The 14,839-nt window shown below is 44.0% G+C and overlaps 1 protein-coding gene across 8 annotated transcripts in view; it reads left to right on the forward strand.

The window, feature by feature from the left end:
- Positions 1-14,839, forward strand: part of OCA2 (OCA2 melanosomal transmembrane protein) — a 279,721-nt gene that overhangs the window by 71,985 nt on the left and 192,897 nt on the right. For all 8 annotated transcript variants that reach the window (XM_036859042.1, XM_036859038.1, XM_036859037.1 and 5 more), the window contains 3 exons: positions 1,262-1,422; positions 3,188-3,270; positions 4,504-4,657. In XM_036859042.1, the coding sequence (XP_036714937.1) occupies positions 1,262-1,422; positions 3,188-3,270; positions 4,504-4,657 (398 nt within the window). The remainder of the gene's footprint in view (positions 1-1,261; positions 1,423-3,187; positions 3,271-4,503; positions 4,658-14,839) is intronic.

Consider the following 14,839-nt stretch of genomic DNA (forward strand, 5'->3'; position numbering starts at 1 on the left):
TGGGGTTCATGGAGGAAGAGCCTATAAGATGTTAACACCCCTATTCTGTGGCTCACCAGGCCAAGGTCAAGGCCTAGTTGAGAAGAGGGCTCAGAGGAGCCTGACTCAAGTTTGGTCAAGGAGGAGGTCCTGGCCAGTGCACCTTAGCCCAGCGTTTGATAAGGTCTAAAGCAAACTGAAGGGTAAGCCTGAGGGGACTCTACAGTTTAGGTGGATCTCACAGCCTTGTTCCATATACCACAGCAGTACATTGTCTGCTGTTCAGAAGTGCTTTGCTTGTGTGTCTTTCTCCCCACCATGCAAGGGCCTCCAGGACATGGGCCTCTGTGCTGGGACAACCAGAGTAGAGTAGATGATCATGCTTATTAGAAGAACAGCATGGAGACTGTGAGCCAGGAACTCCGAGGAGAGTGGCCACGGGGCTCACAGCGGGGACGGGTCAAGTCAGGCCTGAAAGACGTAGATCCTCCTGATCTATGGAGGATGCAGGAAGGAGTGAAGATCCACTCAAGCTGTGGATGACAAGGAAGGATTTAAGGAGAGGAGAGCTTGAGCAGGATCTCAAAAGATAGTGTGGTTCTCCAGATTTGGGGGAGGCATCTGAAGCAAAGGCAGGGGACTGCCCTTGTGTTAGCAGCACAGCAGACTGTTCAGCATGGCTGAAGGCAAGGATCAAAGCTGTCTGCAGGGGTGGGCTCGACCACAGGCTCCAGTTTCCTGGGATCCACAAGTCACTGCTGACACCACAACATTGCAGTGGACTTCGCAGTGGATTTCGCTCCTCTCACTGCAGTGGACTTCACTGATTTAGCCGATTTCAGATTTCTTGCTCAGTTCTCCTTGTGATTTCTCACCGGGCACCTTAGGATTTGGGCGTGGCTGTGGATTAGTTCATCTGTTCATTCATGCAGCCATTTTGTCTACTGCTCATCATGAGTCCAGGAACTGGGGCAGGCGTTTTATGCTGGCTGCAAAGAGTGGAAGCAGAGATGATAGTAGGATGGGAGACACCACCTAAATGTTAAACCAGAGGATTCAAAACACAATTAAACAAAGCAAAACCAATTGCGCGTGTCAGGGGTGAGGGGCTGAAGAGGTAGGAGCAGTCAGGGCAGCAACACAGGTGGAAGGGACGGCCTGGACATACATTTCCTTGTGCACTTTCCAAGATGGGTGTTCCCTGGGAAGGTGGGAAAGGTGTTGGGGGGGACCCTCCAGGCCTCTCCTCCTTGCTTTGTAGTTCACCTTGACGCTCCCCCAGCTGTGAACCTCAGCAGCCATGCAGACTCCATGCTGCTCCAAGTGGACCTGGCAGGGGCCCTGGTGGCCAGTGGCCCAAGTCATCTCGAGAGAGAAGAGCACGTGGTGGTGGAGGTGACCCAGGCTAATGCTCCAGGCTCCAGGCGGTGGCGGCCACAGCAGGTTACACTTATAAGTTATTTGAAAGGAATTGTAAAAACTCATTTCACCTCTTTATAAATTGAGTTTCCTCTCTAATTGATTTGATGGGAGCCATAAGGCAATGACACCGTTATTAGGCAAGCCCTTATCTTTTGCTTTGTCTTTGAAATTCTCTTTTCTCTAAGACAGTTATAAAACTCTCACCATTTCAGTAAAGTCAGATTTTTGGGTTTTTTTTTTTTTTTTTTAATTTAGAGTGATTTCACTGGGCAATTCAGGGAAACATTATATATTTGAAAGTGCAGTTAAACCTGAGCCTTACCTCATGGTACAGAAGGTACTCCAATACCATGGTTCCCTTGAGTTTGTGGACACTTGGCTAAGACTGTGTCTGGTTTCCCGGAGCTTCTGCTTCTATAGCAATAGGACCTTGTGCTCAGCGTCTAAGCCAAAGCCTTCAGTTCACATCCTGTGAAGGCTAGGAGAGCCAGCAGTGGCGTTGTCACCATGTCCCAGAGCCCAGACAAGGCCTGGCCCCTCTCTGTGCATCCTGACTTGTGCCCCAAGTCCTGGCCTCAGTGACTCCCCTGGATTATCATGGTGACTTCTATTTGAAGTTGTATCCCTAGTTCATGGGTTTTCCCTATTATAACTAATAGAAGGAAACCCTGCTGGTACACAAGGCTGTGTCATCCAAAATGGAGTGTCACTGGAGTAATGGTGGGTTACTGCACCCATCACATTTTTCTGCCATGCAGAGAAGTGTCCCCAGAGCCAATGTCTCATTATGAAGAAGGCTGCAGTTTCATGGGCAATGGCTGATGTTGCACTGATGTTCTAAACTGGTGGCTCTGGCTGTGGCCTTAGGACATAAACTTGGCTTCCTCGTTTGCAGCGCACAGCTCACTGGCCCCTCAGTAAAGACGAGGTAGGCACATTTCATCTGCTGTTGGCTCCTTTTGTGACCTTGTGTGGAGGAGGGCATGACCTTTTGCAGCCTGCTGACATAGTTGCCTGCTCCAGAAACACAACACAGGAGATCTTTACTGAAGGATTTTTTTCTGATACACTCTTTCCAAACACGGAAGTGTTTAAGAGAACTTTTGATCTCTCATTCATGCTTTGACCGATTTCAGAGTTCCTATTTTCAATTTTCTTTATGATTTGTGGGTGGCAAGACTCCTGTCCTCCCATTGAAAGTTCCCTGGTAACCTCAGTCAGGCTGCCTGCCTCTGCCCGGGCACACCTCCATCTCTGCACACATCTGTCCCCTCTCAGCTGGCTTCTCCACTCCTCTGCTCCTGACAAGAACATTCAGGCACTTTGGCCCGCAGCAAAGGCAGCTCATCCTCGGGCCCTCCCTCCCACAGGCTCCTGTGACCTGGGTGTGGAGAGTTTCCTGCCTTCAGTTTGCAAACAGGAAGCAGTTCTAAGCAAGCCTTTCTCATCAGTTGCCTCAGCGGGTTCAGAAGACTCCAAGTCTCCAGTAATGTGCAGTGATTTCCTTTTCTCTTAATAAATTGTATTTACTTCTACATCTTTGTGTCTTTGCACATGAATTCTGTATTTGTACTTCCGTATTTTTCTTAAACACAGCCCTCCAGTTGTGGACATTTCCAGCTGCACACCACCTGGCCATCTCTAGCGTCTCTGTGTGAAAAGGCTTCATGTTCCTCTCTTTCTCCTTTTCTTATTCTAAACAAGGACTTACATTGAACAACGCGGGACCCCAGGTGACGGCCCAGGTTCAAAGCCTTACCAGGATTTCATGCTTTGACTTTTACAGGTCACTCATAACTGGACGGTATTTTTAAATCCAAGCAGAAGTGAGCGCACGGTGCTGAGCAAGACCTTTGAGGTTCTGAGCAGGTGGGTCTTGGTGACTGAGGTCTTGGGGTAGCTCCTCTGGGACACGCTCACCTAGAGAAGTGTGACCCTTGGGACTCCAGTTATGAATAGCCAGGCCAGTTACTGGCTTGGACGAGATGCTCCTCTTGTGTAGACAGTGAACATGAGGCTGTGGCCGGGCGTCAAAACCACACGTGTCAGGAAGTAAGAGGATTGATTACAGGGCCCATTTTGAAGCAAATGGTATTTTATAGCTGATGCTTTAAATTCATTAATATCATGAAGCTACGCAATGGGGAATTCTAGAAAACTTTAGGATTCTTTTTTTCTTTAATGCCACTCCATATTAAGTCTGTACTCTTGGTTACTGTATGAGTTTGCTAGGCCTGCTATAACAAATGTCACAGACGGGTGGCTTAAACAGTAGAAATTTATTTCCTCAAGTTGTCAGCAGGGTGTGTCTCTCCTGAGGCCCCTCTCCTTGGTGTGTAGACACCAACTTCCCCCTGTGTTCTCACGTGCTTGTCCCTCTGTGCGTGTCTGTGCCCCAAACTCCTTTTCTTATAAGGACACCAGTCATATTGGTATCACTATTTTTGACTTAACACCTTTGTAAAGACCTTATCTCCAAATACAGTCACATTCTGAAGTGGGGTTAGGAAGTCCACATATTGAAGGGACACAATTCAGCTCAGAACAGTTACTGAAATTTTAGAAAGTACTTTAGTTTCACCATGCCACATGCTGTTGATGACTTACATGCTTCTTGTTCCTGGTGCTTTCACACTGTTGGTGACAACCTGTCTACCTGTTCTCAGGTTGCACATCCTTTTCCAAATCTCTCACATGTGAGAATAGTCGGCTATGCTATTTGTTAGCAGGTAAAGCAGTCAGGTATGTGGTGAGGAGGAAGAGGGAAAATTAAATGGCTAGAACCACTGTGAACTTCCCTGCTCCCTGTTCATTGTTGGAGTGGCAGCGGAAGCAAAGAAGGCGCTACCTGATGGGGGCTGAGTAGCTATGTCAGAGGGGCCTGGCCATGGGGAGGCTGTGCATGCATCTCACACAGCTTGCCTGTGCTCAGGGCTCCCCATCTGCCGGGTCAGGCATTGTGTGAGTCACTCTGAGATCAGTTCAGGCTCTGGTTATGGCCATGGATGACGTGTTGGGAAAGACACCGAGGGAGCAAGCACTAATGGTTGATGGCTGGGCTGTTTCCCTTATCAGTGGTAAGATCTTTGCTTCATTCTGCAGAGAGCCTGTTTCCATCAGCGTTCGAGCCTCCCTCCAGCAGACCCAGGTTGTTCCTCTTTTGATGGCTCATCAATACCTCCGCACAAGCATTGAAGCACAAGTGACCATTGCTGCGGTCATTCTTGCTGGGGTCTACGTGCTGATTATATTTGAGGTAACTTGCATGCCTGCTCTCCTGGGTTTATCTGTGCACCCACAAGTGTATTTTAACACTTACTTGTTGGGTGCTAGAGATGGGCTCAGTCTTGCATCTTAATCAAATTGAAATAGTGTCTTTCCTAAAAAGTAACATTTCCCTCATTCTAGGTAGAAAATTGCTCTGTACTGGAATATCTGCTGAATCTTGGCAATTGACATATGCAAGATAAGTTTTGCCAGGCACCAGCAAAATTTATTGAGAAAACTGAATATGCATGTGATTTTCTCACCCTCACTTTGCTGCTCACACAAAGTGTGATCCTGAGGGGACAAATGTTGAACCTCTCTGAGACTCAGGGTCTTCTTCTGTAAGATGGGCATGTTAAAACGCCCCCTAGCTGCTTCATAGGATTGTGTGCATGATGGGGACCTGGGAGACCTTGGGCTACATGTGGGGAAGGATTATTATCTTTTATGCTTATCAACTCAGCTAATGAGCCTTTTCACAAATGATCTCATGTCCCATAAATTCAATTTTTCTGGGAAACTTTAAGTGTGGCTATACCTTCAAGAGCATGGAACAAAGTATAGACACTGCCTGGGCTGGGCAGGTCCATTGTTGGTTTGATTGTGAAACCAGATTTACAACAACATGTTGATGGGAATGTTGGCTCCAGTGGGCTGAGCCTGGAGGGTCAGGAGAGGATGTGACTGTGAAGAGGTGTTTTTTCCCGAGGTATGAGAAGTGCCGTGGACCTTCGAGGAGGTGAGCTGAGGGAGGAGTCACCAGGATAGCTCCTGAAGTCCCCTGCGGCTGTCTGGTCTGCCTGGCTCTAGCAAGTTGAGCCCCTAGTTGTCCAGCAAGGTCCACTCACTGGTTTAGTTGCTCTTTCTCTTCATGTCTCTTTTATTCTGGGGCAGCTCTATTCTCTCCATTCTTTCTCTGTTTTCTTTTCAATCAATATTACCATTGTTTCAGAGTGCCTATGGCCACGCACACACTCTGTGATCCGGCAGAGTCCAGAGGGGTCCAGGAGCAGGTTGCTGAGCAGTTTTCTCCCCGAGAGGCCACAGAGAACACACTCCGCCCCCCGTGGCAGTGTTTCTGCCAAGGGCAGGATGCTTGAGACTCAGAGCCCAAGGCTGCTGTCGGGGGCTTGTCACATAGGCACCCTCAGCCCACCAAAGTCCCAGGCTCCCAGACGTAAGGCAGATGTTCACAATAAGGCACATTTTTATACCAACAGTTTAGGCATACTGGTACAGCAGAATGCAGAACTCCAGGCCCACAGAGCAACCTTCTCACTTGGTAACACAGGGGACATTTCAAAAGCCAAGTACTCAGATGTCAGCCAAGGCCAACCCTGGAGCAGGCTCTTCTAAAGGCCCTTCTAATGACGGCTGCCTCAGGCTTGCCAGGTCTTTACTGCACCACCATCTGGTTGAAAAATCCTGTTCTGTTTTTCTGTAGAATATCCCGCACCCTGGACTGTTACTCTAGTCCCTCTCTCTCCGACGGACTACAGTTTAGATCTGAAGCCTTCAGGTTAAATTTTGGGGCCCATACGCTTCGCAGGTGTGCTGGGAGCTTGAGTTGTATCGAGGAGAAGGAATCGGGGTCCTCCTTTCGGGGACGCTGAGATTGCCCAGTGAGTTTAGGTGGTAGCAGCCCAGCCTGTTTGCTGTCACGCTCCCTGCCACTACCTTTGCTCTTAATGGCTTTAATACCCACCAGGGACCATTGCCTGACTCAGTGGTTTCATTAGCATTTACAGTAAACTTTCTGTCCTTCCATCTGCATTTATAAATGATTCATTCTGTATTGAAGAACTTTCTCCTGCCCAATTTCCTTATTGTGAAACACACTTCATGCCAGAGACACAAGATGAATTTTCTTTAATTAATGATTTTCATAGTAGTGAATTGCTGCCTTAGCAACTTACAGTGGTATCCACTGAGTTATTTTGTGTCTCTTAGATTTTTTTGAATATCATTTTGAACGTATGGATACAATAGATTCAATGTGCTTTAATCAGTCACAGTCACTAGTAATTAAAAAAGTACAGTCCAATGCCAATTTATTTATTTATTTATTTTTGAATTTTATTTTATTGTATTTTTTAATACAGCAGGTTCTTATTTGTCATCCATTTTATACACATCAGTGTATACATGTCAATCCCAATCTCCCAAATCATCACACCACCACCCACACCCCCGCCACTTTCCCCCCTTGGTGTCCATACGTTTCTTCTCTACCTCTGTGTCTCCATTTCTGTCCTGCAAACAGGTTCATCTGTACCATTTTTCTAGGTTCCACATGTATACGTTAATATACGATATTTGCTTTTCTCTTTCTGACTTACTTCACTCTGTATGACAGTCTCTAGATCCATCCACGTCTCAACAAATGACTCAATTTCGTTCCATTTTATGGCTGAGTAATATTCCATTGTATATATGTAACACAACTTCTTTATCCATAAGTCTGTCGATGAGCATTTAGGTTGCTTCCATGACCTGGCTATTGTAAATAGTGCTGCAATGAACATTGGAGAGCATGTGTCTTTTTGAATTATGGTTTTCTCTGGGTATATGCCCAGTAGTGGGATTGTGGGTCATATGGTAATTCCATTTTCAGTTTTTTAAGGAACCTCCATACTGTTCTCCATAGTGGCTGTATAAATTTACATTCCCACCAGTAGTGCTGAAGGGTTCCCTTTTCTCCACACCCTCTCCAGCATTTGTTGTTTGTGGATTGTCTCATGATGCCCATTCTAACTGGGGTGAGGTGATACCTCATTGTAGTTTTGATTTGCATTTCTCTAATAATTAGTGATGTTGAGCAGCTTTTCATGTGCTTCTTGGCCATCTGTATGTCTTCTTTGGAAAAATGTCTATTTAGGTCTTCTGCCCATTTTTTGATTGGGTTGTTTGTTTTTTTGATATTGAGCTGCATGAGCTGTTTATATATTTTGGAGACTAATCCTTTGTTCATTGATTCGTTTGCAAATATGTTCTCCCATTCTGAGGGTTGTCTTTTTGTCTTGTTTATAGTTTCCTTTGCTGTGCAAAAGCTTTAAAGTTTCATTAGGTCCCATTTGTTTATTTCTGGTTTTATTTCCATTACTCTAGGAGGTGGGTCAAAAAGATCTTGCTGTGATTTATGTCAAAAAGTGTTCTTCCTATGTTTTCCTCTAAGAGATTTATAGTGTCCATGCTTACATTTATGTCTTTAATCCATTTTGAGTTTATTTTTATTTATTTATTTATTTATTTGAATTTGTCATCTTGTATTCTTTTCCTTTCCTTTTTTTTTTTTTTAACATCTTTATTGGAGTGTAATTGCTTTACAATGGTGTGTCAGTTTCTGCTTTATAACAAAGTGGATCAGCTATACATATACACACGTCCCCACATCTCCTCCTTCCTGCATCTCCCTCCCTACCGCCCTCCCTATCCCACCCCTCTAGGTGGTCACAAAGCACCAAGCTGATCTCCCTGTGCTCTGCGGCTGCTTCCCACTAGCTATCTATTTTACGTTTGGTAGTGTATATATGTCCATGACACTCTCTCACTTTGTCACAGCTTACCCTTCCCCCTCCACATATCCTCAAGTCCATTCTCTAGTAGGTCTGTGTCTTTATTCCTGTCTTGCCACTAGGTTCTTCATGACCTTTTTTTCTTCTTCCTTAGATTCCATATATATGTCTTAGCATACTGTATTTGTTTTTCTCTTTCTGACTTACTTCACTCTGTATGACAGACTCTAACTCCATCCATCTCACTACAAATAACTCAATTTCGTTTCTTTTTATGGCTGAGTAATATTCCATTGTATATATGTGCCACATCTTCTTTATCCATTCATCTGTTGATGGACACTTAGGTTGCTTCCTTGTCCTGACTATTGTAAATAGAGCTGCAATGAACATTTTGGTACATGATTCTTTTTGAATTATGGTTTTCTCAGGGTATATGCCCAGTAGTGGGATTGCTGGGTCATATGGTAGTTCTGTTTTTACTTTTTTAAGGAACCTCCATACTGTTCTCCATAGTGGCTGTATCAATTTACATTCCCACCAACAGTGCAAGAGGGTTCCCTTTTCTCCACGCCCTGTCCAGCGTTTATTGTTTGTAGATTTTTTGATGATGGCCATTCTGACCAGTGTGAGATGATATCTCATTGTAGTTTTCTTTTTTTTTTTTCTGAAAATCTGCATTCACTTTTTTTAAACATCTTTATTGGAGTATAATTGCTTTACAATGGTGTGTTAGTTTCTGCTTTATAACAAAGTGAATCACTTATACATATACATATGTTCCCATATCTCTTCCCTCTTGCATCTCCCTCCCTCCCACCCTCCCTATCCCACCCCCCTAGGTGGTCACAAAACACAGAGCTGATCTCCCTGTGCTATGCGTTTGCTTCCCACTGGCTATCTATTTTACGTTTGGTAGTGTATATATGTCCATGTCACTCTCTCACTTTGGCACATCTTACCCTCCCCCCCCCACCATATCCTCAAGTCCATTCTCTAGTAGGTCTGTGTCTTTATTCTTGTCTTGCCACTAGGTTCTTCATGACCTTTTTTTCTTCTTCCTTAGATTCCATATATATGTCTTAGCATACTGTATTTGTTTTTCTCTTTCTGACTTACTTCACTCTGTATGACAGACTCTAACTCCATCCATCTCACTACAAATAACTCAATTTCGTTTCTTTTTATGGCTGAGTAATATTCCATTGTATATATGTGCCACATCTTCTTTATCCATTCATCTGATGATGGACACTTAGGTTGCTTCCATGTCATGGCTATTGTAAATAGAGCTGCAATGAACATTTTGGTACATGACTCTTTTTGAATTATGGTTTTCTCAGGGTATATGCCCAGTAGTGGGATTGCTGGGTCATATGGTAGTTCTATTTTTAGTTTTTAAAGGAACCTGCATACTGTTCTCCATAGTGGCTGTATCAATTTACATTCCCACCAACAGTGCAAGAGTGTTCCCTTTTCTCCACACCCTCTCCAGCATTTATTGTTTCTAGATTTTTTGATGATGGTCGTTCTGACTGGTGTGAGATGATATCTCATTGTAGTTTTGATTTGCATTTCTCTAATGATTAATGATGTTGAGCATTCTTTCATGTGTTTGTTGGCAATCTGTATATCTTCTTTGGAGAAATGTCTATTTAGGTCTTCTGCCCATTTTTGGATTGGATTGTTTGTTTTTTTATTATTGAGCTGCATGAGGTGCTTGTAAATTTTGGAGATTAATCCTTTGTCAGTTGCTTCATTTGCAAATATTTTCTCCAATTCTGAGGGTGGTCTTTTGGTCTTGTTTATGGTTTCCTTTGCTGTGCAAAAGCTTTTAAGTTTCATTAGGTCCCATTTGTTTATTTTTGTTTTTATTTCCATTTCTATAGGAGCTGGGTCAAAAAGGATCTTGCTGTGATTTATGTCATAGAGTGTTCTGCCTATGTTTTCCTCTAAGAGTTTGATAGTGTCTGGCCTTACATTTAGGTCTTTAATCCATTTTGAGTTTATTTTTGTGTATGGTGTTAGGGAGTGTTCTAATTTCATTCCTTTACATGTAGCTGTCCAGTTTTCCCAGCACCACTTATTGAAGAGGCTGTCTTTTCTCCACTGTATATGCTTGCCTCCTTTATCAAAGATAAGGTGACCATATGTGTGAGTTTATCTCGGGGCTTTCTATCCTGTTCCATTGATCTATGTTTCTGTTTTTGTGCCAGTACCATACTGTCTTGATTACTGTAGCTTTGTAGTATAGTCTGAAATCGGGGAACCTGATTCCTCTAGTTCCATTTTTCATTCTCAAGATTGCTTTGGCTATTCGGGGTCTTTTGTGTTTCTATACAAATTGTGAAATTTTTTGTTCTAGTTCTGTGAAAAATGCCAGTGGTAGTTTGATAGGGATTGCAGTGAATCTGTAGATTGCTTTGGGTAGTAGAGTCATTTTCACAATGTTGATTCTTCCAATCCAAGAGCATGGTATATCTCTCCATCTATTTGTATCATCTTTAATTTCTTTCATCAGTGGCTTATAATTTTCTGCATACAAGTCTTTTGTCTCCTTAGGTAGGTTTATTCCTAGATATTTTATTTTTTTTGTTGCAATGGTAAATGGGAGTGTTTTCATAATTTCACTTTCAGATTTTTCATCATTAGTGTATAGAAATGCAAGAGATTTCTGTGCATGAATTTTGTATCCTGCCACTTTACCAAATTCATTGATTAGCTCTAGTAGTTTTCTGGTAGCATCTTTAGGATTCTCTATGTATAGTATCATGTCATCTGCAAACAGTGATGGCTTTACTTCTTCTTTTCCGATTTAGATTCCTTTTATTTCTTTTTCTTCTCTGACTGCTGTGGCTAAAACTTCCAAAACTATGTTGAATAATAGTGGTGAGAGTGGGCAACCTTGTCTTGTTCCTGATCTTAGTGGAAATGGTTTCAGTTTTTCACCATTGAAGATGATGTTGGCTGTGTGTTTGTCATATATGGTCTTTATTATGTTGAGGAAATTTCCCTCTATGCCTACTTTCTGCAGGGCTTTTATCATAAATAGGAGTTGAATTTTGTCAAAAGCTTTCTCTGCATCTATTGAGATGATCATATGGTTTTTCTCCTTCAATTTGTTAAGATGGTGTATCGTGTTGATTGATTTGCGTATATTGAAGAATCCTTGCATTCCTGGAATAAACCCCACTTGATCATGGTGTATGATCCTTTTAATGTGCTGTTGGATTCTGTTTGCGAGTATTTTGTTGAGGATTTTTGCGTCTATGTTCATCAGTGATATTGGCCTGTAGTTTTCTTTCTTTGTGACATCTTTGTCTGGTTTTGGTATCAGGGTGATGGTGGCCTCATAGAATGAGTTTGGGAGTGTTCCTCCCTCTGCAATATTTTGGAAGAGTTTGAGAAGGATAGGTGCTAGCTCTTCTCTAAATGTTTGATAGAATTCGCCTGTGAAGCCATCTGGTCCTGGGCTTTTGTTTGTTGGAAGATTTTAAATCACAGTTTCAATTTCAGTGCTTGTGATTGGTCTGTTCATATTTTCTATTTCTTCCTGGTTCAGTCTCGGCAGGTTGTGCATTTCTAAGAATTTGTCCATTTCTTCCAGGTTGTCCATTTTATTGGCATAGAGTTGTTTGTAGTAGTCTCTTAGGATGCTTTGTATTTCTGCAGTGTCAGTTGTTACTTCTCCTTATTCATTTCTAATTCTATTGATCTGAGTCTTCTCCCTTTTTTTCTTGATGAGTCTGGCTAATGGTTTATCAATTTTGTTTATCTTCTCAAAGAACCAGCTTTTAGTATTATTGATCTTTGCTATTGTTTCCTTCATTTCTTTTCCATTTATTTCTGATCTGCTCTTTATAATTTCTTTCCTTCTGCTAACTTTGGGGTTTTTTTGTTCTTCTTTCTCTAACTGCTTTAGGTGCAAGGTTAGGTTGTTTATTTGAGATGTTTCCTGTTTCTTGAGGTAGGCTTGTATTGCATTGGGGTCTCCTTTTCGCAGGCTGCAGGTTTGTAGTTCCTGTTGTTTTTGGTATCTGTCCCCAGTGGCTAAGGTTGGTTCAGTGGGTTGTGTAGGCTTCGTGGTGGAGGGGACTAGTGCCTGTGTTCTGGTGGATGAGGCTGGATCTTGTCTTTCTGGTGGACAGGTCCACATCTGGTGGTGTGTTTTAGGGTGTCTGTGGCCTTATTATGATTTCAGACAGCCTCTCTGCTAATGGATGGGGCTGTGTTCGTGTCTTACTAGTTGTTTGGCATAGGATGTCCAGCACTATAGCTTGCTGGTCGTTGAGTGAAGCTGGGTCTTTGTGTTGAGATGGAGATCTCTGGGAGATTTTTGCTGTTTGGTATTACATGGAGCTGGGAGGTCTCTTGTGGACTAGTGTCCTGAAGTTGGCTCTCCCACCTCAGAGGCACAGCCCTGACTCCTGGCCGGAGCACTAAGAGCCTTTCATCCACACGGCTCAGAGTAAAAGGGAGAAAAAATAGAAAGAAAGAAAGAAAGAAAGAGGATAAAATAAAATAAAATAAAGTAAGATAAAATAAAATAAAATAATTAAAATAAAAAATAATTATTATGGAAAAAATTTTTTTTTCAGTAAAAAAATAAAGGACGGAGAAAACCCTAGGACAAATGGTTAAAGCAAAGCTATACAGACAAAATCTCCCACAGAGGCATACACATACACACTCACAAAAAGAGGAAAAGGGGAAAAAATAATATATCTTTCTCCCAAAGTCCACCTCCTCAATTTGGGATGATTCGTTGTCTATTCAGGTATTCCACAGATGCGGGTACATCCAGTTGTTTGTGGAGCTTTAATCTGCTGCTCCTGAGGCTGCTGGGAGAGATTTCCCTTTCTCTTTTTTGTTCTCACAGCTCCTGGTGTTCAGCTTTGGATGTGGCCCCGCCTCTGCGTGTAGGTCACCTGAGGGTGTCTGTTCTTCTCTCACACAGGACGGGGTTAAAGGAGCAGCTGCTTCGGGGGCTCTGGCTCACTCAGGCCGGGGGGAGGGAGGGGTACGGATGCAGGGCAAGCCTGCGGCAGCAGAGGCCGGCGTGACATTGCACCAGCCCGAGGCACGCCGTGCGTTCTCCCAGGGAAGTTGGCCCTGGATCATGGGACCCTGGCGGTGGCGGGCTGCACACGCTCCTGGGAGGGGAGGTGTGGATAGTGACCTGTGCTTGCACACAGGCTTCTTGGTGGTGGCAGCAGCAGACTTAGCGTCCCATGCCCGTCTCTGGCGTCTGCGCTGATAGCCGCGGCTCACGCCCGTCTCTGGAGCTCATTTAGGCGGCGCTCTGAATCCCCTCTCCTCGTGCACCAGGAAACAAAGAGGCAAGAAAAAGTGTCTTGCCTGTTCGGCAGGTCCAGACCTTTTCCCGGACTCCCTCCCAGCTAGCCGTGGTGTACTAATCACTTCAGGCTGTGTTCACGCAGCCAACCCCTGTCATCTCCCTGCGATCCGACTGAAGCCCGAGCTTCAGCTCCCAGCCCCTGCCCGTCCCGGCGGGTGAGCAGATAAGCCTCGGGCTGGTGAGTGCTGGTCGGCACTTATCCTCTGTGCGGGAATCTCTCCACTTTGTCCTCGCACCCCTGTGGCTGCGCTCTCCTCCGTGGCTCCGAAGCTTCCTGCCTCCGCCACCTGCAGTCTCCACCCACGAAGGGGCTTCCTAGTGTGTGGAAACCTTTCCTCCTTCACAGCTCCCTCCCACTGGTGCAGGTCCCGTCCCTATTCTTTTGTCTCTGTTTTTCTTTTTTCTTTTGCCCTACCCAGGTACATGGGGATTTTCTTGCCTTTTGGGAAGTCTGAGGTCTTCTGCCAGTGTTCGGTAGGTGTTCTGTAGGAGTTGTTGCACATGTAGATGTATTTTTGATTTATTTGTGGGGAGGAAAGTGATCTCCATGACTTACTCCTCTGCCATCTTGAAGGTCTCCCCTTTGTTGTTGTTATTGAAGAACTCCTTTCAGTATGTCTTACAGGGCATCTGTAATGGTGGTGAACTCCGTCAGCTTTTGTTTGTCTGGGAAAACCTTTATTTCTCCTTTGTATCTGTAGGATAACTTTGCTGTGTATTCTTGGTTGGCTATTTTTATCTATCAACACTTTGAATATGTCATTTCACTCTCTCATGGCCTGTAGGGTTTGTTGAGAGATATTAAGTTTCTCTGTTCATTTTTTATTGTTGATATTTTCATTATATTGTATCAGAGAGGGACTTTTTACATTGAGATTACATGAACTTGCATGTCCAAGTCTTTTCCCAGGTTTGGGATGTTCTCAGCTATTACTTCTTTAAATAAAGTTTCTTTTTTTTTTTTTTTTTTTTTTTTTAAAACTTCTTTTTTTAAATTTTTATTTATTTATTTATTTTTAATTTATGGCTATGTTGGGTCTTCGTTTCTGTGCGAGGGCTTTCACTAGTTGTGGCAAGGGGGGGGCCACTCTTCATCGCTGTGCGCGGGCCTCTCACTATCGCGGCCTCTCTTGTTGCGGAGCACAGGTTCCAGACACGCAGGCTCAGTAATTGTGGCTCACGGGCCCAGCCGCTCCGCGGCATGTGGGATCCTCCCAGACCAGGGCTCGAACCCGTGTTCCCTGCATTAGCAGGCAGATTCTCAACCACTGCGCCACCAGGGAAGCCCTAAATAAAG

This window comes from Balaenoptera musculus, chromosome 7 (assembly GCF_009873245.2).
Source record: "Balaenoptera musculus isolate JJ_BM4_2016_0621 chromosome 7, mBalMus1.pri.v3, whole genome shotgun sequence".
In the NCBI taxonomy this organism is placed as follows: Eukaryota; Metazoa; Chordata; class Mammalia; order Artiodactyla; family Balaenopteridae; genus Balaenoptera; species Balaenoptera musculus.